Here is a 26,853-nt window from a genome sequence, read left to right as displayed (position 1 = left end):
GTGATCTGTTAACTTCAAAAATTATGTAACAGACAGTTATTTTGAATCTGATACGTTTATAGTGTTCTGACTTCAGTTTCTGCTTCTGTAGTGTGTGTTACAGGCTGTTTCGTGGTGGGTTGAGGGGAGGCAGGACAAGTTAAATTCAGGAATTTCAGGTTTTTTAAGTATGATTAGATGTGATTTTCTGCATTGTGAAAACTGCATTTGCACAATAAATTCAATAATGGATAGTAATAATACTAACTATAAAAGTGTGGCAGACAATTTAACCTGAAACATACTTCTAACTCACAATGTCTATACTGACTTTTTTGAAGAAATAATGCATATTACAAGCATCTTTGTATTATGTATGGAGGCAAAAATTTCAAAACCATTTTAAAAAGAGAAATCTCTAAGTGTACAGATGTATTTTCCGTTCTACTGTAATATTTTCATGCTTAGCTACACTGGCACGTTTTGGATTTTTTTATCCTCTTGATAGGAACTAATTCTGAAGCATCAAATGCTTCTGAAACAGAATCTGATCACAGAGATGAACTTAGCGATTGGTCGTTAGCCCCAGCAGAAGAGGAGCGAGACAACTACCTACGTAGAGGAGATGGACGAAGACGTGGAGGTGGTGCAAGAGGGCAAGGAGGACGGGGTCGTGGAGGATTCAAAGGTAAATCTAGATTTCTTTTTGAAGAAGAGAAGGTTAGCAGTGTTATCCTTAAGCAAACTCAGTTTCCTCAGCCTCTTGTCTTAAAACATGCTTTAGCCTCCTAGCCATCATGGAAAGATCTGTAAATATGTTGAAGCTTACCAAAGTTGACTGCGCTTTTCTATCCTGTGGTTGATTGTTTTGAGAGACATTTGTCTCCTGAGGGCAACTAAGAAAAGTCTTTCTTAAACTGTACTGATTTTAAATGGTGGTTTTGTGTACTGTGATTTACTGCATGAGAAGACTTTCTACGATGGTACTTGGGCCATAGTTTGAACATTGTTGTTATGTTATCAAGGGTATGTGTTTAACGTCCCTTAGGATGAAAATTTTCAAGTAATTAACTGTTAGGCTTTAGCACTTCTTGAATACAAGAAAATTCTGTTTTCTTACTCGAAAAACCTGGTTGATTAATTCTTTCTGCAGGAAACGATGAACAGTCACGAACAGATAACCGTCAGCGTAATTCAAGAGATGCAAAAGGGAGAACAGCAGATGGATCTCTTCAGGTAATTTTTCCTCTTCTTAGAACTCTGCACTGCTTAAAGATGCATAAGTGTTAGTGTATATGTACTAACATGGGATTCTTCAAAACTGCAGCTGACAAAGTAGCCTTCTGGTTCCTTGTTATCTAATCATGTTTAGAGGAATATCAGAGTTCTGTATTGTTTTGTATTCCACACACAGGACTTGGTATCTCAAGCTGTGTAAAGATACAGCTTCCTAATGCTGTTGTTTTGCTGACAGTTTTTAAAAGTTCAGAGTAGTGCAATTTGATTTTAATTTTTGAAGTGAATTGAGATGACAAACTTGACTTCTGAAGCTAGCTCAGACTTACCCCAGCTCAAATTACAGTATAGAGCTTATTTCTGGAACTTAGCTTTCCCTTGAGTTAGAACACTGATCATGAGTCCTAAGGTTTTATTAGACAGCTGTATTTGATTCTTTGTTGTAATTAGTTTTTTTTATTCTTCATTTTCACTTTTCACAGCATTTTCTGCTCGTTTTTCCTTTCAAAATGAGGGAGCAGAAAGAGTACTTAATGCTTTAAGTAAAAGGGGTGGGAGTGCTTGTATTGTATCCAAACTCTCCAGAGTGAAGAAGTTTACACTTTTAAATGCACCTTTATTACTAAATGTTTGCAATTCAAAGCTGTGCAATCTAGAAAGCAAGTTAGGAATATAAATGGAGAAACAGTTCAATATTGATCTTACAGATTTTTATAAAGATACTGATTTTTTCAACTTCTCAAGTGTTTTCTGGGGTGAAGTTATTCATGATGACATTTTTAATATATATATGTTAAGGTTTCCCAAATGGAAATGCTTTGTGTTAATGTGCAGACCTACCACTTCTTACCACATAGGATGAGCTATGTTAGGAAGGAGGAATAACGAGCCAGCTGTAGCTGCCACCTTCTATATGGTGTTACAAGGGTCTGTCACGGGTCTGGAGGGAGATTCAGCTGATTCTCAGTGTCTTGGTTTAGGCTGTGTTTTTGTTTTTGTTTTTTTTTTTTTTAAAAAAAAAAAAAAGGAAAAATTTGGAGCATGTGACCAAATGCTTTGTTTTTAAAGTGGGAGTGCTAAACTCGAGGATGTAAATACAGATCCGAAATGCAAACAAGTAGCACGCAAAATAAAAATATATGCACATACATGGCCACACAACTTTTACAGTTAATAAGCAATTCACTTGCAAAATTTGAAGTAAAGGAGGATGAAGCAGATAAAGAAGAATGTTGATGTTAGAGGGGAAAAAAAAAGTCATGATACCAAAGTCATGATTTTTGTCTGTTACTCCGAGATTTGGATGATACTTTTTCTATATTTAAATAAGTACTTATATATGATTGAAACCTGACTGATCAAATTGTAATAAATTTTTGTAATATCTCAAGGAATAAGCCAGAAATGAGTTTAAGAGTTTACCCCCTACAAGCATAAAAATCTTGCTTTCAAAATGTTCACTTGAGTATTTTTAGTGCCATTTATAAAAGCCATGTAGATTTTTGGTGAATTAAATTAAATCTTTTTTGGATTCCCTAGGTGGATGAGACAATTTTGGGGGTGTTAGTATCATTTCATGATTTTTGTTTATTTTTTCAAAAATAAATATTTCCATACAACAACTAGAAACTTGAAGTGAAATGATGTTTCAGAGTTCCATGTACTCTAAGTTCTTCAACTTGCTCTTGCACAAATATAGTATGTTTTTGCTTTGGTGAGGGAGCAGAGCTTTCCAAGACTAGGCAGACTGGAGTGTTTGTGGGGATTTGTTCTTTTATGGCCAAAAGTATGTGGCATTTTCAAACAGAAAAAGAATCAGCCATGCTCCATTTTATCTAGTTACCTTTAACAGAGCCTTAAGGGTGTGTTACTATTTTGTGTCTTCTGACGATTTAATAAACAGCACTCCTCCCAGGCTGCAAAGGTAATGAATGCGTAAGGGGTGGATAAAAGGAGGAGAATGCTTTATATAACTCTGACTTGTTCCAGATCAGAATTGACTGCAATAATGAAAGGAGTGTCCACACTAAAACATTACAGAATACCTCCAATGAAGGTAGTCGGCTGCGCACGGGTAAAGAACGTAATCAGAAGAAAGAGAAAGCGGACAGCGCAGATGGTCAACAGCCGTTGGTGAACGGAGTACCCTAAACTGCATAATTCTAAAGTCATATTTCCTATACTGTTTCAGTAATTCCTATTCCACATTAGAGAAACTTGTTAGGCCAAAGACAAATAGTAGGCAAGATGGCGCAGGGCATGAAATGAACATATGTTCTCTGTTAGCCTTTTTTAACATCAACAGTATGCAGTTGTTTTCAGAATAAGAAGTTATTCAAATATTTGCATAAAAATATCTGAATTTCCGAAAATCGCTTTCAAGTACATATTGCACTTCAAACAATGAAAGAATCTTTTTGTTTGTTTTAAAAATACTGAGCTGTGCATTGGTAAACTTTCTGTTCAGTTGTACCATTTTAACGCATCGGGTCAAAATCACTGCTCAATTTCAATTTTCAGAATAAATAGTGTTTGCAGTAATCAAATTGGCTTCTGTTTTCAATCTAACTTACAAGTTCTTCATGAAATGCTATGTCGTTTTATGTCCTGTGTCAGTTCACATTCTGGTCCACCTTTTTCAGTATTTTAGTGGACCCTGAAAAATGTGTGATGTAACAATTGTCATTTTCATTAGCAAAAAAGTTGTATGATCTGTGCCTTTTTTATATCTTGGCAGGTAGGAATATTATATTTGGATGCAGAAATCAGGGAAGATGAGTTGGTAACACTAAATGTAAAATATATGTAGCAATCCTTGTCAGACGTTAGTACTTTATAGACAAGTGCATGCTTTCCATAATTTTTTCCTTACATAAGCATTGGGTTAGGCAGTTATAAGAATAGGAAATTTTGCACTGAAGATTTGGCAAATAGTGTTATTGAAAAAGGGGTGTAACTTTTTTCTTTGTAGGCAGTACAGATTTTTTTTTAAAAAAAGAAAAAAAAAAAAACCTTTCCATTGTGGAAAACTAAAAAACTCGTTGTTACTGAGGGAACAAATGTAACTCGTTCACAAGCTAGTAATGTGTGCCTGCTATTTGGCCGGATGACCAGTCTAAAGCGCTAATGTTCTTCATCGTCCCAAAAGTTTTTGAATTTCTGTTTTAATCTGGGGACTATTTCAGGAGAGTTAGGAAGAAAATCACCACTCTGAAAAGTTCAGGTGTAGTAACTGGAGATACTGGGGGTAGAACAAATCCATCTTATTTTGAGGTACAAGGTCTGAATTACCAGCCCATTGGAAGGCAATGCAGAATTTGATCTAAAGTACAGTCATACACCAGGGAAGGGTGGGAAGCAGTGGGAGGAGCTGTGCTTTCTTTTATTTTTGGTCGTGCATTATACTCACTGGGCAAAGCTGTATAAGGACCTACATTTTAATCCATTTTATTCAAATTACTCCAGGAGAGCCACTGATTGTGTACAGAATTGTACAAACTTGACCTTGCCTCTGATGTATTTTGTGAGTTTTGTTTCTTTTGCTTTCTTCATTCTTTGTTTTCCTTGCATACAGGTGAGCATACTAAAAATGGCAACAAACTGCACATGATTTAACAAATATAAAAATGTCTTAAAAAGTATTGCCAAACATTAATGTTGATTTCTAGTTATTTATTTTGGGAATGTATAGTATTTGAAAACAGAAATTGGTACCTTGCACACATCATCTGTAAGCTGTTTGGTTTAAAATACTGTAGATAATTAACCAAGGTAGACTGACCTTGTAATGTAACTGCTCTTGGGCAATATTCTCTGTACATATTAGCTACAACAGATTGGATTTTATGTTGACATTTGTTTGGTTATAGTGCAATATATTTTGTATGCAAGCAGTTTCAATAAAGTTTGATCTTCCTCTGCTAACTGATGTTGATGCAATCCTTATAAATGATTGCTTTAAAAATCTCAAAACAAGTAGAGAAAATATTTCTGTTTAGACTTTAACTGTAGTCATTGTTACTTATACGTTCTAGAAAACTTCTTAAAATATTACCAATTTTCAAAAAATATGGCACATAATGCTCAAGAAACAATCTCATTATGAAATGGTACAATACCTGTTGAGTTGTCACATTATATGCACTATATTTCTTACATTCAGTGGTTGAGTTTACTAAGGTGCTAACTAGGTTAAATGTGAAATTACTAAACTACTACAGTCTTGACTAATTAGTTGCATTCCATTCTCAAGTGCATTTTGGGATTATGACCTTTCAGTATTTGTGTGCTTAACATGTATCCCTTTCAATTCAAATTCCAGTGTTTTTTAAATGTTATTAAATTTCAACAAATTAAACTGTGAATCTAAATGTACAGTTTTATTTTGAAAAATCATGTGTTGTTTAAAAAACTTGAAAGTGCAACCGATGTCTGATGCTTGAGTTCAGGTCCGTCCTATTGGTAACTTATAAAGTATGGTCTAATGAATTAAAGTTATTTTAAAAAATAAAGTTCTTTAAAAAGAATGAGAGGTATTTGTGAATGATGCCAAAGGTTAAATTAAGTAGGGTTAACATCAAAGCCTACAAATTAACAGATGCTTATGAAAATAGAAAGTGTTTCTTTACTAAATGCATTTATGTTAATGATGGTAACTTTTCAGAGTTGGTATAAAATCTTGTCAAGAAAAGACCTCTATTTATATAGCTTGTTTGAAATGGTTTTTTGTTTGTTTTGTTTTTCTGATGATAAGCATTCATGAGTTCAGGAATCAAATCAGTTTAGTTCTTGTGTACAGAAACTTTTAATGGCCTAGCTATAAATAATATTTCTGCTATTTGCTGTCTCTAAAATCAAACACGTACAATGCTTGTTTCTTTCAACAAGCCAGAAACAAATTTAATAGTCCAAGTATGATATCGACTGTACACTATGCATTCTTTGTAGGAGTGCTTAATCAGAAAGATAACTTCCTGAGTTGAACTTTTTTTTCTTCAAACTCTTCAGTATTGAATATTAAAAGGGAATAGATTAGCTTCCAGTGAATATTCCTCAGTCACTTCAAGAACCCTTCTTTATGGTTCTGGTAAGTGGCATCCTGTATTAATCTGCAAGATTTTTAATTTTTTTATCATCCTGTGTATTGTTGAAGACTTTCTCAAAACAGTAGCAGCTGTAATGGAAGACCAGCGTGTGTGTATTTTGATAGTGGTTCTATTACCTGATGTAGGTTTTTGCAGTAGCATGTAATGAACTTACCATCCACTTGAACATAACTGTACTTAAGTTTTCATCTTAAAAGATGCTGGTCAAACAGCCTTCTCTGGCTATATTCACATCCATGAAAATCACAATGGCTGGAAGAATTCTAATACCTTCAAGTTAATGCAATTTTATATGAAAGCTGACATGAGTTCTTCAGAGCTAAATGTTCTGAACAGATTCCAGTTTGATCTGCAGGATACTCCTTGCAAGAGTTTTGCTAGACTTAATTATTTGCAGTTTAGCTTTCATGTGACATTTTTATACTGTATTTACTGCTGAAAGGGTTAGACTTTACTGCATCAACTTTTGACTCCAGAAGTATTAGTCTTTCAGCAGCAGCCTGTGGATCTTGTGCCCACATCAGGGGACAGACCTTTTTCTGCTCCTAACAATCTTTTTTTATATGTATCCCTTGTCTGTCACTCCTGCTTGCATATTATGAAGACCATTGATCTTGAGCAGTTCCTGATGGCGATAATTGCTACTAAACTATGAGTATAAACTAGTTGTTACTGTTTTTTTTTTTCCTTTTGTTTGCCTATTATAAAGAATTTCAAAAGTAGTAATTTGAGTGCTGTATGAAAATGCTTCATAAAAACAAAAAATAGATGAAAGCCTTATGTTTCTACCGAGGGTACAATACAACATGACTTTTTTTTTCCCTGAATAAAAAACTGATTTACAATAAAAGCAGTTAATTTAAACAAAAAGCATCCCATGGATGTAGTCTCTATAAATGATGAGGAACTTGACCATTGCAGAAATAGTATAATAAGGTTGGGGTCCTATGGCATGTTAGATGGCCTTTTTTTGGCTGGTGGATTTGGCTTGAGTCTTAGGTACAGACTACGGTTACAACAAGAAGAATCAACAGCCCTGAATTTAATAAGAACAAAAATCAATGAAGCAGTCAACATAAAATGTGTGGGCAATTTTCTCGGGTTCTAGCAGTCTGAATCAGAGTCTCATATTTGTACATCATAAATGCATCATATCATATATGTAGTGTTCCATGAAAGAAATCAATGCAGAAAATCACAATTGCATGTAGAATCAAATGCTTCAGAAAGTGAAGAATGTTTGTTCCCTATTAGATGTTTCAAAGTGTCTCCTCGTTTGTATTGGGAGTGATTGTGCGTAGTGTGTGCAGAATGAAAGAAACATAGGATGCTGTATGTTTATATTAGAAAGCTAATGCTGACTACAAATGCAGGTTTTAAAAAAATACCCTTTAAACTCATTACTCAATTAACTGAAATGCCAAAAAATGGTGGGTAAGATGGGATGATGGTCAACATTTACTTAGGTTTCTGTCTTTTTTTTTTTTTAATGTTCCTAACCTATTTGAAGAACACTTCATTAATAAAAGGAATGGACATTTCTAAGAAAAAAGAAGGTTGAGGTTAGACTGTACTTTTGCTTCAAACATAGACTTGATGAATTCATGGGAAAATCTTGTTATATAATGAGTTTATTTGAATTATTCAAATCTGATTTGGGCACTCTGCCCAAACTTTGTTTTGAGGAGTGTATTTTGATGGCTTGAGGTATGTATTAGTTGGTCTGCACTACTGTCTATTAGGCCATGTTCCTGCATTGCCTATTGGTAATAACACAGATGTGGCCTTAACTTAGTGAATTAAAGACTGAGACTTTTAACAGTTTTCTCAGTGGAAGGCTGACTCTTTGAAACTGCATATGCAACTTTTTTTCTGGTCCCTCACGCAGCAGGTAGATGCAGTTACACATCTGTTCTGAGCTACATCATAAGGGATGGGCAGCCCATTGTGATGAGCCTTGCTTCCATGCTGTCCTGCATAACATGCCTGGGGTTGCTGTACTCAGGGTAGCTGTGATCTGCCTGTTCCAACAGTAACAGAGAAGGTATGGAAAGAAGCATGTAAGGGGCAGGGATAGACTTTTTTGTATAGCTTCTTTGTTTCTCCTGTTCCCAGGAAATGTTTCACTCCTCCCAATTTGTCTGGAATGGCGTTAGATTTTTAATAGTGTCTTGAAAAATGTGATTCCTGCCTTCTTAGAGAAGTTTGTGCTTACCTGCCAAAGTGAAGTTTCTCCTTGGGACAGAGAATGTATTTGTATATTACTCCATGAAACAGGCACATTTGAATTGCAGGAAAGCTTTGCTCATTTAGCAGCAGGAGTGCAGAGAGAACAGATCCTTCAAAGGACAATACCTGTACAAAATACAATGTTTTCTCTGTACAACACTTAAGAAAACGGGGTTCTGCCCCTTTACCAATGCTAAGAAAATAATGTCTAGTTTAAGCTCTTAATATATGTTGTAATAATTGAAAAAGATCCTTTTAGAATAGAAGCAGCAGGCAAAGTGAAATATAGCATCTGGCAAAGCAGTTTTCAGGGGGTGGTTGGAGGTGTAAAACCCAACTTAAACCTGCTGTTAAATTGCTATGAATGACTCAGGGATTTTTAAAAGTATTTTTATCCATAATATCCTTTTTGGACCAACTTTTCAAAATGTTTTTTTATCCAAAGCATCTTTCTTTGACATTAGAAGGACCAAAGAACTCAGTAAACTAAAGTACAGTTCTATTGAAAACTTCCAAAAACTTTGAATTCTTCAGTCCTGATTCAGTCCACTATACCTGGATTAAAACACTCACTTAAAAGTGCTCCTTCAAGGTGTCAAGTATCCAGCTCTGGGACACTTAAGAGGTTGTATTTATATACTTCTTTGGCTAGTCTGTTAACAGGATGCATCCCTTTAAGCTCTCCTAAATTCCTCAAAAATAACGTTGCCAAAATGTTTTACTGGGTTTGGCTGCCTCCTTAATTAGGGGGAGGGGGAGCAGACCGTCTGCTCCGTGCAGCAATCTACTGTCATGTTTGTTCTAATCTATAAATACAAAGTTAAAGGAGCGATAGAAGTTTCTTCCCATACTCACACACCTTATCACTGTTGGTTTTATTACAGTAATGCTGCCAGAAGTAATTGGCGTTCATCTAGCACGGAACTATGTGATACTGATATTGCTTCATAGCATCAATTCAAGTGAGTTTTGCAAGGAGAAAATCATTTTCATAGGAGAAGCAAGTAATTTTCCTAGCAGGAATTAAAGTTACAAACTTTGTTGTTTTGCAGTGATTGAAAAATACTGAAAACATCAATTTTTTTCACTGGAGCAGGTGGGGAGACAGTGATGTAACTGCTAATGTGAGCTTTGCTGGTCACACTCCTGTTATGCGTTAATATGAGTACCTGTTTTGATGTGAATTTGGTTCAGCCTATTCAAATGCTTTTCTGGAGAGAAGACATAGCACTGAAAAACCAAGTTCTGTTCCAGGAGAAATAATGTATTTGTGCACTTGGAGTTCCTGTTGCTCCCAGGTGGAGCGTTGCCCAAAAAAATGAAGTTGCTTGAATACCCTACCTTTCGGTTAGGCTATGGTCTCACTCGTGTTCACACGGAACTATAAAATCATGAAATGTCATTTAATAAACTCTGACAAACACTGAAAGCTATTAAAGAGAGTTCCTTTGGCTAAGTTTCCCCTATAAGAAAAAGGCAAGAAAATAGGAATTCTGAGTTTTTTTTCTGCATTGTGGAAGGGTTGAATGCCAGGGAGTCCCACTGTGATTTGCACTTGTTCTTTAATGAAAAAGAGGTAGAGTGACACAACAAGGCTTACAGACGATACATTCTTGAGACTAGTGTAGATGAAAGACAATTGAGAAGTCCCACAGCAATAAATCACTCGTTTAGGAAAATTTTCCAGTAGTGTTGTATTCATGGATGTTTTGCTCCTTTCTGTGCACCCACCACTACCTGAAACAAGATACTGGGATAGATGCATGTTTGGTTGTACCTGACAAAGCTGCCATCTATAATGTGTTTCTTTTCCTGTGTTTTGGTTGGGATCTGATCTTGATCTAAAGGCCAGAAGTTCTGCTTGCATACATGAAAGAAATATATCTACAGCTGTAACACAGAATTTTCCCATAACCTGCACCTTCTATCTGAACAGTAGTGCTTTTTCTCTTGACAATTTCCGCATGAATTGATTCCTTAATTTAAATTTCACAGCTTTAGTTCTTTACTCATTGTGGTTCGTAAAGCAATTTGAAGTAATATAATTGACTACAACAAAAAGACATCTATGCTTAACCTTGCTAGCCATCAGTAGTCACAATTCATAATGACTATAAATGCCTTCATAATGAAAGATAATCAGTATGAAAATGTCATTCCATTTAATTAATTATGGATATTTTGATGGTAATGAGCTAATCATTATGAGCTTTCAGGTTTTACATCACCAACTCATCAAGTTTTAGAAAATAGTGAAGTGGTGCCCAGCAATCTTAAAATGAAACTGAAAGGTGCATCTGAAGCTATATTAAATTTCTTCAGGCCAGTGAGTAAGTGCCACTTTGTCATTGCAGCACTGCTTCCCTCTTCCTCTACTGCTGACTTGCTTCTACCCCCTTACCTATCACCATTTGTGTTTTTAAAACCCCCAGTTTGACACTGTAAAACTCACTAGGTCTCATCAAAAAATAGTATTAAATGCCCCTTTGGGATGATCATAAATCTGCTTCCATTGCATTGCCTATAAAATCCATTCATCATCAATGTTGTGCACTTTGGAACATTCACCTTCCCTACCCATGTTGCATTCAATGTGAACTACTTTTTTTTCTCCTTGTGTAAACACGAGAATAAATGTTCTGTATGTCTGAAGTGGGAGATGGATTTTACTCAGTAATAGTCTCTTCCACTTCTGGTTCAGGAAGAAATCAGGGCCATTAGCTTAGGCTGAACAGCTCACCTTTTGGACTGCTGAAGTTATTAACGAGACCTTCATTATTTGAGAAAATTATTGAGAAGGAGATCAAAACGGAATGTATTCATTAATATCACCAAAAAAGATGAAATCCATGATTACAGAGAGCTTGGCATGTACAAAAATAAAGTCAAGCCTGACTCCGTAATTGTTTCATGGACCAGTAGACAGCAGAGATACCACTGTTCACTTTATATATAGCTGATTAGTAATAACAATGAAGACACACTGTTGTTACTAACTAGGCCTAAATAAATATGGGTCTTTTGAAGTGCCTGACCCCACTTTTAATTAAATCCGATCACCATTGATGTCTGATAAAAGTGCGACTGACAGTGCAGCCAATCTTGGGAGTGGTGTTGGAAGCAAATGAGGTTTTGCAGCTTCTGTGACGGTGTCACATCAGAGTTGTAATACCAAGTTTTACAGGTGTTAGTGTTACTGTTTATTAAGTGTTTTAAAATATAGCCTTTCCCACAGAAGATCTCATGATTATTAATAAATCCATTATTAAATAGAAAACTTCAAGTATTTTATGCTGTGTTCGATAACTGGACTGGATATATTAGATTTTTGTTCCTAACTGCTGCTTTTAGAAAAATGCAATTAGTGCTAAACAGAGAGATGGCTAGCTGTAATACATTGTATGCTGAGCCCTTCAGAAAACACAGGGTATTTTAATGTCTTTGTGTTTTTTCTTAAATTAGAAACAGTCCAGCCAGAAAGCATAGTTTCTTTCCGCTTTACAAACCTAAATACAAAAAAGGCACAATGTAGTTTACAATCAGTTTTGTAAAGGTTTGTTACTGAAATAAAGCCAATTATTTAAGATCTCATATGACATGATTTTAGTTGTTCTCTTGGTTTTAATATAAAGACTGATCAACTTCTGTGAGCAAATTTCCATGAAAGTCAATGATGCTACTTTGCTAGCAGACTTACTCTTTCAAAACATACTAGGGGAATGAAAGTTATAACCTTCCTTTACCTGCATATAGTTCCTGGAACAGGAATCTCACATTTTACTTCTTTTAAAGCCTGCCGTCACAAAGAAAAAGGCACCTTGGTTCCTTGCGCTGTAGGAGGAAGCATTAACAGAACTGAGTGCTTGGAAAATAAATGTTGTCCTTCCAAAGACAGACATGAACTGGCATGTTATGTCCCATTTAGAGACAGTAAGTATACTTCTGTGAATTGTTTCCTCATAGCCATATGCTTCTTCTAGTTGAACTATGTGATTTTCATTTGTTTCTTCCTTCAGTTTTTCAGGTCACAAATCTCTTCAAAGTAAGTGTGAGCTAGCATTTATTTCTGCATATAAATGCAGAAAACAATTCATTGATAAAGAATTGTCTGAATTGTTTGTCAACCTCAACACAAGCAAAAAACATAAGGTGAAATACAAACAGATGCAACTATGTAGGTTAGTACAAAGAACGGAGTGAAGGCTTTATTTGTGGAAAGGGTGTGTGAGGAGTTTAATCCAAAGTGACTTGATAAAAGTGCTATGAAGAAAAGTTGAAGGAACTGTATGTACCTAATCTGCTGAAGGGGAGGCTAGATGGTTGTTTAATAAAGACTGTTTTGAAGGGCAATAACTAAGATGAGGGAGACAGTCTCTTTGGTAGATGACATAACACGGGGGAATTGTCACTAATTGATACTTGGAAAATTCACCTTGTGTACTAGGAAAAAAAAAATCATTACAACAGTAGTGAACCTCTAGAACAAGTCATCAGAAAGATGATGGGGTCACCTTCCTTTAAGGTTTTTCAGGCTTGGCCAAAGACACAGGTTACTTGACATAACAGTGATGATAATCTTGTATTAATTTTATTATAGATCCTACCTTTGCACATAACTCCATGGTAAACTCTGCTTCACTAAAAGGGTTGAATCCAACTTGAATTTTAGTCATTTTTTTCCTGTTTACAGCTTTTAGAAACTGCTGTTGCTTTTCATTGTGAATTTTCTTCAATAAACTGAAAGATGTGGAAAGTTAGAGGCTCTTGTTAGACACAATCAATGAGTTTGGGAGGGACCTATCAAGATCATACAACTCCAACTGCCCTTGCTCAAGGAAGGTCAACCACAGCAGGTTTCCAGGAAACCTCTAATTTTGTCTACCCAAACACTGAATATGTCCAAGGATGGAGACTCCACAGCCCCTGTGGGCAACCTGTTCCTGTGTGTACTTTTAGAACCCTCACAATTACAAATAAATAAAAAATCCATCTTGTGCTCAGATGGAATTTTGTGATTTAATTTGTCCTTTGTCTCTTGTCCTGACACTAGACACATCCCACATCCTAATTTTGTTCTATTTTCTCATCTTTAAGAGAAATTTCTTTCTCCTAAAGAAAAAGTAGTTAGGCATTGGAGCAGGTTGCCCAGGAGGTGGTGGAGTCACCATCCTTGGGGGTATTTAAGGAAAGGTTGGGTGTGGTACTTAGGGACATGGTTTAGAGGGTAATATTAGGGGTAGGGGGACAGTTGGACCAGATGATCTTGGAGATCTTTTACAACCTTAATGAAATATATGAAATCCTAAGAATTCTCTTTCTGCTTGTTTGCACTTGCCCAGAAACAAGCACAGATAAGGGCTACACTTTCAAATTTCTCCTGTAGTTGAACAGCACTGTGTTCCAATGCTAGGGCAGCTGTAACTATTATGCTGCTTTTGATAGAAGAAAGTACCACTGAGTGTGAGGCCATCAAAATCTGGTAGGAGCATACTGAAGGAAAAAAATGTTTTAATAATCATTCCTCAGCTGGGCTTTTATATTGTGTATAAAAGACACTTAACTACAGTGAGAAGAAAAACTATATAGTGAAAATTGTAGTTGTTTACTCATAGTTAAGACACACTCAAGCAAATTGTAAAATTGGATATTCTTATTCAGCTGTGACTGCTTGATTCCCCATTCCACTTGAGCTTTTATTGTTTGGAAGGAAACATCAAGGACTGACTATTTTACCAAATTATTTGTTCATAGATTAATTAGCTACTTGAATGCTCCAGGATGTACAACATATGTCCAAAGAAAATACAAACATTTACTGCCCTGGGAGCACATGCTGTTTGCCTCATAGCAATCTGTTGACAAAATAGGAGCACTTAACAGACATTAGACTCATGGCTGTTGCGTTTCTGTTAGATGGTTACAGGCTACACACTTGAATGGTTCTTATTTGGGAGTTTTGTCTTGAATTTCAGTAGGAATTAAAGGAGGCTCTTAGAAAATGCTACAAAAGATTTGAAATGAAATAAATAGCATTAATTTGTATGATTTGGTCTCCATTTTTTAAGAAGCCTTGTAGTCTTATAAAGGACTCTGATTTTGCACACCCTGGGGTTACTCAACAGTTGCTTCTGAACTAATTAAATAGTTGGGCTGCTTGAACTCTGGTGGTCAAATTTAAGAGTTGATGTTTCCTACATGTATATCAATGCATTTCTAGGACCTGCTGTTTTCTGTTGCTGGCTGAAATACACGCGTGACTGTCTTAGAGGTTAATCTCTGTTATCTCTCTCTTTCAGTATATTATCTTGGAATGATTCATAACTAATGCAAACTTCTGACTCTACAGATCTGCAACTGACATTTCGACTGTTTGTGCTTGGGGCAATAGGATTTTTTATTTTGGGGTGTCTGCCATTGTGTTGCTGTGTCTGTTTGCAAAGGAGGTAAGCATTAGTGCACAACCAAACCAAATGTATGATATATCACCTCTAACAGCAGAAAACATTTAAAGCCAGTGAGGGGAGAAAAAAAAAATGGAGGGAAAAAAGGCAAGAAGCTAATGTGCCAATATAAAAAAAATCCTATTCTGAAGCTACATAAAGCATAGTTGATTTGGCTTGAGGAAAAGAAGTGTGCTAGTGTCCCAGTAGTCCTTTTAAAGATCCAATTATAAAGAACTTGGACTTGATCTTGCTTCCCTTGCCTGGGAAACCGCATGTAGGACATGAGAGCATGCAGCCCCCAGGCTTTCAGAGGGGCTTCCACTTCAAGGCCTGAGTGGGGCGGGGCTTCAGCAAAAGGGCCTGAACCTGAGTTTCTGTAGGGTCCCGGCCTGGGCAGGTGTGCTGAGGTATGGAAGGGCAGGCTTTTGCTCCTTTTCTTCTCCAATTTTCTATACACTCTCTCCCTCTCACTCAGTCATTCATCTCTTTGGCAGGAAGGGAACACCAACTACCAAGCAAAAAAGGTGGCAAATGAGATTGAAGAGCAAAGAAAGTCATAGGGCTGTTTATGTCACTGTATCCTGTGCTACCTAAACCCAAGAACATCAGTTAAAATAAAAAAGGAGGAAAGATTTGAGGAAAAGTTCATCTTACATCATACCATAAATGTAAACAGAAACATATGAGAACTTCCTGCCACTTGCCTGCTCTCTAAACTACAGGGGAAAAAAAGAGACAGAAATCGTTCTTAACACTGTCTTCTAAGATACTTCTTCAAGAGTGACATTGTGTCGGGGATGCAATTGACTGCTACAGAGGGATTGATGTGTACATACAGGAATTGATTATCTGAAAGATAATAGGGAAGAAAATGATGAGAAAAAGCAACAAGAAGTAGAAATGTGTTTCAGTGTGGGTTTAACACAGAACGATGCAGTAAGTTGGAGGAACATGATGGAGGGACAAAGTAGTAGGCCTTAGCAAGGAGAGATGGGCCAGGAGTGTACTTCAGATAAAAGTGAGTGAATATCTGATGAATGTGTGAGTGAACGCTGCCAACATGCAGTGAGGTGGTGCTGGTTGTCTTTTTTTTTCCTTGATGTGTAGTGCACATTACAGCCCATATGTATTATGCAAGCAGTTCAGTGTTTGATTTTGCAAAGAGTTTTGGCATGAGTATACACTCCTGCAATAATGGGGAGAACATAAACTCCACAGTATCAAAATCCTTAAACTGCGATGGAATGTATTAACACTGCTTTACTTTCCTAAAGTGGTGGTTCATACTGTATGGCTAATGCTATAGCTTGGTTAATATGACAGAATTGTCTTTTTCTGTGAAGTTTTTTTTTTCCCCCAAGTGTTACATTTTTGCTTTACTGAGATGTTAGTAGGCTGTGTGGGATCACGTACATGCACGTACACACACACACAGACTTTACTAATGCAACTGCTTAGCAGATGGCTATTTGCTATGGAGTTCCACATTTAGACAAAGCCTGCTGTGAAAATCTCCACGTTACATCTTACCCTGTGCTCAACAGCTGATGTTCAGCATACAGATAGCTACACTGAGTCATCAGTGACTGAAAACGAGAGGCAAAGAATTAACATGAAATTATCATAAATTTTCTGGAAAACAAATTAATACGTATTTGTTTTGAGAGAATTCACATTAATGTTTAAATGATGATTTCTGTGTTTTTTCATAGCCAGTGAAACTAGGAATATTGCTGTTCTGCTATGACTTGTTTATTGTTTTGTTGTTTGTTTTTTTTTTTTTAATGCGGTGATTAACCAGATGCTAAATGGTTTTAATTTCCAACATCATATATTTGAGTTCTAGGAAAGAAGCAGTCCTATAACACAGTAACTTTGATCAGGTTTTATCAGTTTTAGGGTGATAGAAGATACGGCTTTGAAAATGATTTAGTTAAAGAGCATAAAATCTTTTGTTTGAATGGAAATTCTTTTGTTTTCATTAACAATGCTGGATGGTCATTGTTGAGAGGCTCCTCAGTACAATGCAAAAATTGTACTGCAATGGGCGTGCACAAAAGTAAAAAAAATTTCTCTAGAACTATCAAGAAATGAGAGGGCTTTTGCTAATGAAATGTGAGATTGATTAATTCCACTGTGCTGCTTGTAGAGCAAATTGCAAGGTTTCCCATGGGAATTTGTATTGAGAGGGAGAGAAAGAGTGAGGCAAAAGAGAGAGACTCTAACCTGGGGTGACTATCCATGGAAGGTCTTTGCAGGCATCAGTGCTGTGTTACTAGAGATGGCTTTGTCTGGAGATGCCCAGGACTAGACGTGGCCAGGATAAGAGAACCTATATATAGGAACATAGAATTCCTGTGAAAATTTTAAAGAGAGCAAAAAATTTTCTTTCCAAGCCTGAGTTACAATAGCAAAGTTACGTGGCTAATGTTACTCTGAATACTCCTCCCTTTGCCACAGCACCAGTAAGTTCCCAAATCAGCGAGGCTGGGTTACTTACACATCTCCACTGATAATTTGTGTATTTTGTCTCCTTTCAGTGTTATTTTTTATACAGAAAGCAGGATCTACGTGAGCTACTTTTGCCTATTCCCTGGCAGTTCCTCTTGTGTGTTATCAGCACAATGGCTCTTTTCTTGAGACATTCTCTGATGTTTTTGTTACGCCTGTAACTGTATTATCCTATCTTCCTTCTCTGTTTTGTCAGTCTCTTTTCATTACCATCTAAAAGCCATGATGAGTACTATAAGATAGAAAAGGGAAGGAAAAGACATATTTGAGTAATATTTGTAGATTTTTAAAACAGAGTAAGATTTAATAAAGTCTTCATTTTCTTCTGCTGAAACTTCCTGGTACAACTGTGGGAAGCTGGCTTTTGATTTTGGTTGATTACTTACTTGAGAATTTTCTGGTTATGGTTGCATTGTTAGGAATCAGCAGGTCAACTGAAATTCATGAAGAAAATGTCAGAGATGGGAAAAACTTATCAAAGTGCTTTTCCTAGCCTTTTCAGTGTATTTTCTATTCATGAAATCTTGTGATGGCCCCTGAAATCAGCTGTATCTTACTTTTTTTTTCACTGGAGGTAAAATTTTGCAGTTAAAATCTAGGTGATCTTCTCTAAATTCTTTCTGTGGAAGTCAACCAATTTCTGCTGTTGTTTTAATATGTTGCAGTCCATGTGTCAATCCTTTACGAAGGGCAAACAAAAAAATAAAGAAAATTTTGCAGAAGAAAAGAGCACATAGTGAAGATATGCATAGGTTGTTACCGGATTAACCTAAAGACTCTGAGGACCATAAACACAAGAAAAAGGTAAACTAAATCTGGTGTATTTCTTTGTTCTTTCAGTTTAGTATTGTTATCTGACTATTGATTCTATATAGAGCACTAAACATGCAGAACTAAATGCCTGCTAGCTTCTCAGTCTAGTAGACTGTCAAAAAAGCAGTGTTTATCAGGAGTAACCCTTGGTTTCTGTTGTGGGACAAGTAATGAAGCTGCAGGAATTTGATTCCTGTCCTGGGATGCTGAATGAAAGCAGAACAAGCCACGAACAATATTACAGTCCTAGGTCTAAGTCCTAGCAAACTGTTGCTGGACACAAGGATCCATTTCCAGGCGCATAGAAACCTTTCCCTTCCTATGGAAAGGGGTGTTTTATGTTGACGTGTTCACATAGTTTTGTATCCTGCCATTATTACTTAATGCTAAACTGCAGTTGACTGCTGAAATAAATGTAATCTGGGTATTAAATGCTATTTACTGTCCCAAACAATAGCTTGCTGAAAGTGACAATCAAACTTAATAAATAATTAAATAAATAAATAAATAAAAAGTCAACAAGGTCATTAGATAGTAAAGAAATATTTTGGTGAGAGATTTGACTGAATTCAATTGGAATTGATTTAACAAATTTGTAAAGATGTCCATAAATCCAGTAATCTAGTTATACTGATATATAGGTTTCCTTTTATATTCTTTTTTTGCTCTCTTTTGGTGTAGAGGAGCACCCACCTGATTTTAAAGACCTCAAGCAGGAGAAGGACACCAGGATTACTTGAGTATGCTATAGAAAATGAGATGCTTTGTTTTAGTATCAAAGTAATACAATGTTATCAACCCTTGATAATGCTATTGATTTTGTATTAGAAGTTGTTCATTTCTATTTCTTCATTCCATATCTCCTGTATGAAAAATATGGTAATGCTGAAAGGCAAAAAGTGCTCGTGGCAATTCCTGAATGCCACTCCTCTCTTATTAATACATCATCCCTATGGAGGGATATGAAGATACCAGTTAAGTGCCTGTCATAGTTTAGAGGTCAGTCTTGGAGTATTATCTGGATTAAGAAGAGATAGCTTGCCACTCAGTACTGATTTAATGAATGGCAACTTACTGTGTTCCAATATTGGATAGCATTGTAGCACAGGAATGCTACTTTTACTGAGGAGAACAACTAATTATTTTCCTTGGCTGCAGAGGACTTAAGAAATTTGTGGTTGGGCAGTTCCTTTAAAGACATACTGAGCAAAAATGTGAAGAACTTCAGGAAACTGTAGTAGCATTTCTGCTGGCATTTTCTGCCCCTGGCATATCACTGCAACACAGAACTTCCTTTCATCTTCAGGTGATTTGTCTCCCAAGGTAGGTGACTTCAAAATGTAATTTTGAAAATTACTCCCTGTAGAGTAACGCACACAAATTAAAACAAACACCACCCCCCCCAAAAAAAAAAAAAAAAAAAAAGTTTTGAACAGATGAGTATAAAATAAGAGTAAGCATCTAAAATGTCAACAGGAATCAGTATCGCAACAGTAATGTAGTAGAGTGCAGTAGAATTTCCAAGAGCTACAACTGTGGGGAATGGATCTTTACTCATAAACTCTAGAATAACTGCTATTAGTGATTCTCAGAAACTGTGTACTTACAGATTTCCCTATTTCATAACATTTTTGTTTTGTTAAATTAAAAAAAAAAAAGACCACTTAAAACCAAAGCATAATAGAGGTGCAGTATGCATATGGGCAGTCTCATGAAATTGTCAGAGTACATACTGATGATCAGACATAACCATATGCAGGAGCTTTAAAGCCTGATACTGCAACCATTGCCAGTAACACTGTATTAGAGATGATTGGGATATAATTTTGTAAGCAAAAGAATTATGATGTTTTTGATTTGGAGCAGCAGAAGGATGGGGACTGAAAAGGGCTATGTTTTGCCTTCCAAATCTGATGTGTTTGCTGTTTCTTGATGTTATTTTCATGAATTGTGTAGTATGTCTATAGATATTTTGTCAAAGATAAAAACAATTTCCTTCTGCCTGAATTTAGGGGCACTGTCACAGCTGAAATGCGCATGTGGATACATAGATCCTCATGGCTGATGGTGACTGAGAGAGAGTTGTGCTCTGGAGAAAGTCAGGCTTTCGTACGGTGCTTCATGATTTTGATTTGTAGGTTGATAAATTCCTTTTGTTTACGTGTCATTGACAGCACAGATGCTTTCAACATCACATAACTTTCTGACAAAGGGACATGTAAAACAACAATAAGCAATCAACACATCTGCAGTAACTGAATCTGGCAGAACCAGAACAAAATGAGCATAAACAAAATATATGTATTGTAAGAGCAGGGCATGAGATGGAAAAGACCCAACAAAGCTTATATTTCCCCCATTGGGACAGTAGTTAAGAGTACAGTGTTAAGAGTAAAGATGTTCTTAAAGCTGATTACTTTGCTTTTTGGTTGGAAAAGGCAAAGGCTCTAAATTTAAGTTGTAATTTCTATACTGGTTTGACAGTTCATTGAATCTACAGCTGTCCAGCATAAGTATTGCAGAAATAACTGCTATCTCTGCCTAAAATGTCATAATATCTATTTTGTTATTATTGAGGGGTCAAAGTTATCACATTAGGGTCACATCACAAATATTCATTTATGGATTAGTGATGCTAACCACACTGACACCATCACATACAAGTGGATGTTTTGATTAGCTGCTTACTTCCACCAGTAAATAGAGAAATTAAAATTTCTGAACAATTGCTTTGATAATGATTTCATAGAATCACGATTTTATCTTCTTTGTTCTGTACTCCTGGACTTTAGTGTATTACAGAAAAAAGTCAGTAGGGAGTTGACCTAGACCTACCTGAACATGTCTTTTCCCAAGTGCCTAAACTGTTGACATGTTTCTTGTATACCAAGCTGCACATTGCTGAGCCAAATTCATTTTTTCTTTGACCTTTCTGTTCCTCCAAAGAACCGGATTAGGGCCCCAGCCAGGTTGAAGAAGGCACAAGCACTCTTACAAGGCTGGCAGTGCCTCTGTGATCAGTGAAAGCAGCTGCTCAGTGCTGTGCACCACTTCCAAGGCTGCCAGGGCAGACTGTCTGCCTTTTAGGCACTAGGGGAGGGAGATAACTTTCGTGCTAAAACCGAGGACCACAAGATGGTGCTGCAGGAAAACATTTTTCCCTCAGTGGTTTGGTTTCTGGAGAACTTTATTGATTTCTGCCTTTTACAATGTGGTTCATCAAGTCACAAGAAGGCAGATAGTGTACAATAGAGCAATGGTCACTCAGTAAAAAAGACAACATAATACGGCATATGATGACAAGGCTTTAGGAGACTTACAAGATATACAAACCATTGCTGGTGGCTTTAGATCTGCTCTCCCTCCTATTGAACTGATACAGAATGAAACAAAAGAGCGCTCAGTGGAACATCCCTCCTTATCTTCACAAAGATTAAATAAATACAAAGCTGAATGACCCGACTTACTGCAAAATAGCAATGTCCAAGAGTGGATGCTGCTACCATAGAGATAGGAGCTGTGAGAAGGCTTCAGCAGCAGTACAGCTCTTTTAGCACATTGCTTGGCACCTGCGAGAGGTCTGATGACAAAGGGTGTGTCTCAGCCTTCCCTCAGAAACCTAACCCACACCTTTAACCACCTTCTGTAACAGGAAGAGGAAGAGTTGAGATGATTTTTTTTATAGCTTTAGAACAGTATGAAATGACTGTATCATGCTACAGGCAACTGTGGAAATGTCTGGTACTTCTCTCCTTCTGACCTTCAGACAGCATTCAAGGTCATGAGAAGTGAACTTAAATTCTATGGCATGAGCGGATTGAGAGAATGGATTTCAACTGTGTAAAGCTCAAAAATCCAAAGCCAAATAGAAATCTATTTAAACAAAACCCATGTGATTGGGGAATTTGTCTCATATTTTTAAGGTTTGAGGTTCAAGTCTGAGACCTGTTTTACCTCGCTGGGATTCATGCAATGCCAGGTAGTGCAGATGTAGCAGGAGAATGTATTTCATTGCTCAAAAATATTTTTCCAGCTTGTCTCCATGTAAGGGACGCAATTTTGAAATGATAGGAGTCTTCTGATCCTTTGCCGGCCTAGGCTTGGATGCACACCAAAAACGAAGTGCAAAGGTCTCCCTGGAAAGAGTGTTTCATGTTCTCCTCTAGGGTCCCAGTGGAGCGAGCGGCTCCGTCCAACTCAGTTTCGCTTCTGATCTTTCTGCTCCAAACTTTTTTGTTCTCACAAAACACTGGAAAAAAAAATGGTTTCAGTTGAAATGAAAGTCGAAAAACTGTCCACAGCTGTGCTATTCTAGTCTTCAGAGATTCATTGTACTTCTTCCAAGTTCTTTCACAAAAGGCATGCTTCCTACAGCACTGCTTCTTTGCAGAATCCACTACCCTACATACATCTTCCATCCAAGCTGATAAATCTTTGAGTTGATGTGTTTGTTCTGTTCTGTGTAACAGGTAAGTGGTGTAGAGCTTTGCTCTGCGACAGCTTATTCTCTGCAGTACCAACTTGCAGAGGTTGATCCTGGAAGCTCTGTGAGTTTGGTAGTCAGCTGAAAATTGGACAATATTGGGAAGGTGATGATCTATCTATCTAGAGCCACCATCTAAAAGACATCATGGCTACACATGTTGTATTCCTACAGCATCCTTATCTCCTTGATTTTTCAAATATCTGATTTTTCAGTCTATAAGGCTGGAGCTGTTCAATATTCTACTTACCATGTAGACCATCAGTTGAATTGAAGTGAAATAATTAAAATAGTTTTCCTTTAGAAATTAATTTTCTGAGGCATCTACTTGGCCTGCCATTTAGCACTACACTTTTGCCCAGTTTCTAGTTGAGATTTTTACTGTCTCTTCAAGCTTCTTCCATTTTCTTAATTAAGGTACTAGATCTAGCACTAACATGCAAGATCTAAATGTGGTGTGGAGGAACTAAACCAACTAACAGGACAGATAACATCCTGTGCTTAGGACTTACTGCACAGCTTGGAAATCAGGGGAAGGAACGCGCTTCCACAAAAAGCTCTTCCATACCCTTCCTAACAGGAAATCCCTGCTTCAGTGAGATGCACCAGGTAGGTGGCAGCATTACTGAAAGGCAGTTTCTTCAATCAAACTGGGCCTTACGAATTGCAGTAACTAAGCATGTAAAAAAAGAGTGGCAGTTGGGTATGTGATCCATCCTTATCAGTCTTCTTCAAGGCATGTCAGGAAAAACTTAATTCTCATTCCTGAAATGGGGTGCCGTGTGCATTGTCAGCTGATATTTCAGGTTCTCAAGTTATATTTCTTAGATACCAACCCAGTAGCCTTAAAGAATGGCAGAGCTCAGCTTGAAGAGAGAGATCTCTTATCAAAGCTGCTCTGTATGAACAACTGTCAAAGGCAAGGAAACCTGAGAGCCTGGGGAAAAGCACTTACTGGGTTGGTGTTGACCAGTTATCTTGATGACACAGTAGGTGACTGAGATCTAGCTCTTGAACAGTGGATAAGCATGGCAAATTACTGTTTTGGCTCCCCTCTTTCACTACAGTCCTAGAATGCTATAAAATGACTACGGTTAAACTGTGAAACATCTGGGCTGGGGGCATGTCAACTAAAGATTAGGCTGTGCCAGCTAGAAAGGAAGAGAAGGAATATCAAGGGAAAAATAACTGCGTGAAAAACGATGTGGAGCGTTTTACCAGAGTGCAGCAGGATCTCGTTCCAATTTGGCTTTTAAAATCTATTTTTGTTACTGTGGTCACATATAAAAGTCTGTCACATCAAATGCTACAAACATTAATCATTTTTTTATCAACAGTTGCACTATAAACAAAACCAGCACAACTACAATTAATCACAGCTCATCAGTGCAGCTAGCAAGAAAAAGGTTAACAGCAAATTCTGTTTTACTGGTTAAAGATGCTACTATAGCAGCATTTGCTCAAATGGTTGTTTTACACATGCAGTGGCGTCATCCAGTTTAAATCCTGCTGTGTTTCTTTGCCAACAACTGCTAGTGAACATTTGCCCACCTTCCCTGCTGCTGAGTAGTATCAGGATTAGATGCAGGGAGGCGAGCAGGCTTACAACTTCATCTGTTGGCACCGCAGGAATGCAGGAGCAGAACAGCATGGCAGTAGAGAAAACTTTCAAAATCATCAATTTTAAGGTCTTACCTCGAAATGGCTATTTCCTGGCTGGGGGGAAGGGTATCTTTCCACAACCGTTCTTCCCCCATCATCACCACACAGCCTCCCCCTCTCCCCCCGAAAAAAAGACAAGGTGGCACAACAAGAAAATCTTTCTCAAATAAAGACATTAAAGACATGATAGACATTTATTTATTGTCCACCCTAGCAGGGAAGTGGATGTCTGCAAAACTGCTGGAAAGTAGGTTTTGACATGGGAGGAATGTCTGTCAAGAAAACACTGGTCTTATCTGGCTCTGTTGGGAATAAAAAATTTAGGGAGCTTTAGTACATCTTAGACTTTAAGATGATGGATAGCTTGCAGCAACAGGCATTTTTCTCCCCTCTCCAAAGGAAGCCACTTTTCTCTCACTACTTAGCAAAAGTCCGTTTGAATGACGTGATTGTACAGAATCGTGTCTTGAGCAAAGAGTGAGAGACAGAGGTTGGTTTTCTGAACATGTTGTATTAGTTCTTGCCTGCACTTAAGAACAGCTAGAAATGTGCTTTCTGAACTCTATGCATTTCTTAAATGCAAAGTTATGCCCCATAACCAGCTTTGTAAACCCTTTGGCTGTACTTAGAAGGCAGAGGAGAAGGAAAGTGCAATGTCAAAGGGCCACAGCACAGGAAAAGGACACACTGTTATTGTTCTTTCTGTTGAGATACCACGATGTAAATTCTCAGTGTGCTGGTTACATCCAACCAGTTTTCTGCAGTGGATGAGCTGGGCTGCATCTTCTTTCCCAGCTGGCCCACCAGCAGCGCTGAGCAGGGAAGAGAGGAGTAGCAAGCAGCTACTGCCTCTTAACTGTAAATGTAACCTTAAGGATTCCTTCTAGTCTTCCAAACTAGCTGAGGACAGAGTTAAACAGAGTAATAATCTGTCACCCATCCTCTCTCTTCTCATTGTTTGTCCTCTGAAAACATATGGCAAGTATCTCTGTTATTAACTTTGAGTTTGATTCCCCCATTACCCATATGAAGACAGCGATGTCTGTTCCTCATAGTTGCTTTAGTACTTCACCTCCCATGCTCAAACAGTGCCCAGCTATGACACCGAGCAATCAGTTTAAATTGTCCACTGGCAGCTACAAAGTAATTAAGATTTTTTTCAGATTAAAATAGATTGTGACAAACTAGTCTGACACCTCCAAAGCAGCTGTCATGGTCTGTAGCAGTGATGCTGCACATTAAAGAGCTCTTGACCACGTATTCACATAATGAACCTAGTGGTTCTAAATGAGATGTTATGATCTATCAATTAAATAATAAATACTGTTAAGAATGCAAAGATAAACCCAAAGGAATTATGGTGATGTGCTGCAACAACTTTCTTATACTTCAAACAGCTTTTTTTAAATAAATAATTTTTTTTTTCTATTTGATACACTGCTAATAAGAAGTATACAGCCAACACTGAATGACACACTTAAAATTTGCAAAGTCTGCACAAAATGCTAAGGTAAGTTGAAAGCTTCACCTGTAGTTCATCTTGACAGGTGATGGTACTTACAGAATAAATCTCACATATATGCAATTATTTGGAGGAGCAGCAAGGGGTATAACAAGCAACTGAATTTTCCTTGTTTTATGGGCATATCTTTACTATCCAGAGCAGTGTTTACAGGACTGCAATCTCCATGCTGGCTGATGTTCAGATCCTAGCACCAGCTAGTGTTGATATACTTAATACTCTAATACTTACCTACTCCAGCTGTTTTGCTGTTTCAGCACCACTTCTAGTTTTGGAGCTCAGCTAGTGCTATCCGGAAGACCTCTCCTTGGGGTCTCCAAATTTTTTTATTGTACTATCCTGTCATTAAAAAATAATAATAAAAGCAGAGCTCTTGTCTCCTGTATATTCTACTTTATGGAAAATTTGCTGTTTCCCAATGAATGGGAACAGCCCTTGCTTGAGCCAGGTAGCATGCTGGCAGGCATCATATAGCCCTCCAACATGTGCCTTTCACATGCTCACCTAGCTGTTAATTGTCTTCTGATGTGTGAACTACATTGTCTGATCCAACTTTCTGCATCTCACTGAATGTTGGCCTCCTCCTAGCCATTGCTTTCCTGAGCTCAATGACTTCAGATAAATGAAAGTACTGCGGTGCCTAACAGACCGGTGTTTTACATCACAGGCAAAAGTAAAGAGAGGTCAAGCTTTTCCTACAGCCAAGGCTCCTAAAGTGGCAAAGAGCCACCCAGACATGTTTTACCCATATTTTCTACTGCTGAGCAAGGAGAGAAATGTGCCAATCTGGCTGAGTTTAACCTCAGAGGAAAGAATAATTATTTCTTGATTCATTCAGACGAACAGCTGAAAAAGCTTCCATTTCAGACA

General features: G+C 37.3%; 2 protein-coding genes across 6 annotated transcripts in view; both read left to right on the top strand.

The window, feature by feature from the left end:
• FMR1 (fragile X messenger ribonucleoprotein 1) overlaps nucleotides 1-5,139 on the top strand; it is a 31,245-nt gene extending 26,106 nt beyond the window's left edge. The window contains exons 12-14 of one of the 5 annotated variants that reach the window (XM_072042873.1): nucleotides 563-667; nucleotides 1,133-1,215; nucleotides 3,205-5,139. In XM_072042873.1, the coding sequence (XP_071898974.1) occupies nucleotides 563-667; nucleotides 1,133-1,215; nucleotides 3,205-3,352 (336 nt within the window). In that variant the 3' untranslated portion in view covers nucleotides 3,353-5,139. Of the gene's footprint in view, nucleotides 1-487; nucleotides 668-1,132; nucleotides 1,216-3,204 lie in introns of all 5 variants that reach the window. The other 4 variants (XM_038184391.2, XM_038184392.2, XM_038184393.2 and 1 more) reach the window with 4 other exon arrangements.
• Nucleotides 5,140-5,291: 152 nt separating this feature from the next.
• On the top strand, nucleotides 5,292-19,716 carry FMR1NB (FMR1 neighbor). Its single transcript, XM_072042874.1, has 7 exons — nucleotides 5,292-8,364; nucleotides 9,434-9,511; nucleotides 10,766-10,879; nucleotides 12,342-12,479; nucleotides 14,896-14,992; nucleotides 18,169-18,307; nucleotides 18,998-19,716. Exons 2-6 carry the CDS (start codon nucleotides 9,436-9,438, stop codon nucleotides 18,269-18,271), a joined length of 528 nt encoding a protein of 175 aa, XP_071898975.1. The 5' UTR covers nucleotides 5,292-8,364; nucleotides 9,434-9,435; the 3' UTR covers nucleotides 18,272-18,307; nucleotides 18,998-19,716.
• Nucleotides 19,717-26,853: the final 7,137 nt, after the last annotated feature.

The sequence above is a fragment of the Anas platyrhynchos genome, chromosome 10, assembly GCF_047663525.1.
Source record: "Anas platyrhynchos isolate ZD024472 breed Pekin duck chromosome 10, IASCAAS_PekinDuck_T2T, whole genome shotgun sequence".
NCBI classification, from domain to species: domain Eukaryota; kingdom Metazoa; phylum Chordata; class Aves; order Anseriformes; family Anatidae; genus Anas; species Anas platyrhynchos.
This window is presented reverse-complemented; position numbering and strand designations above follow the sequence as displayed.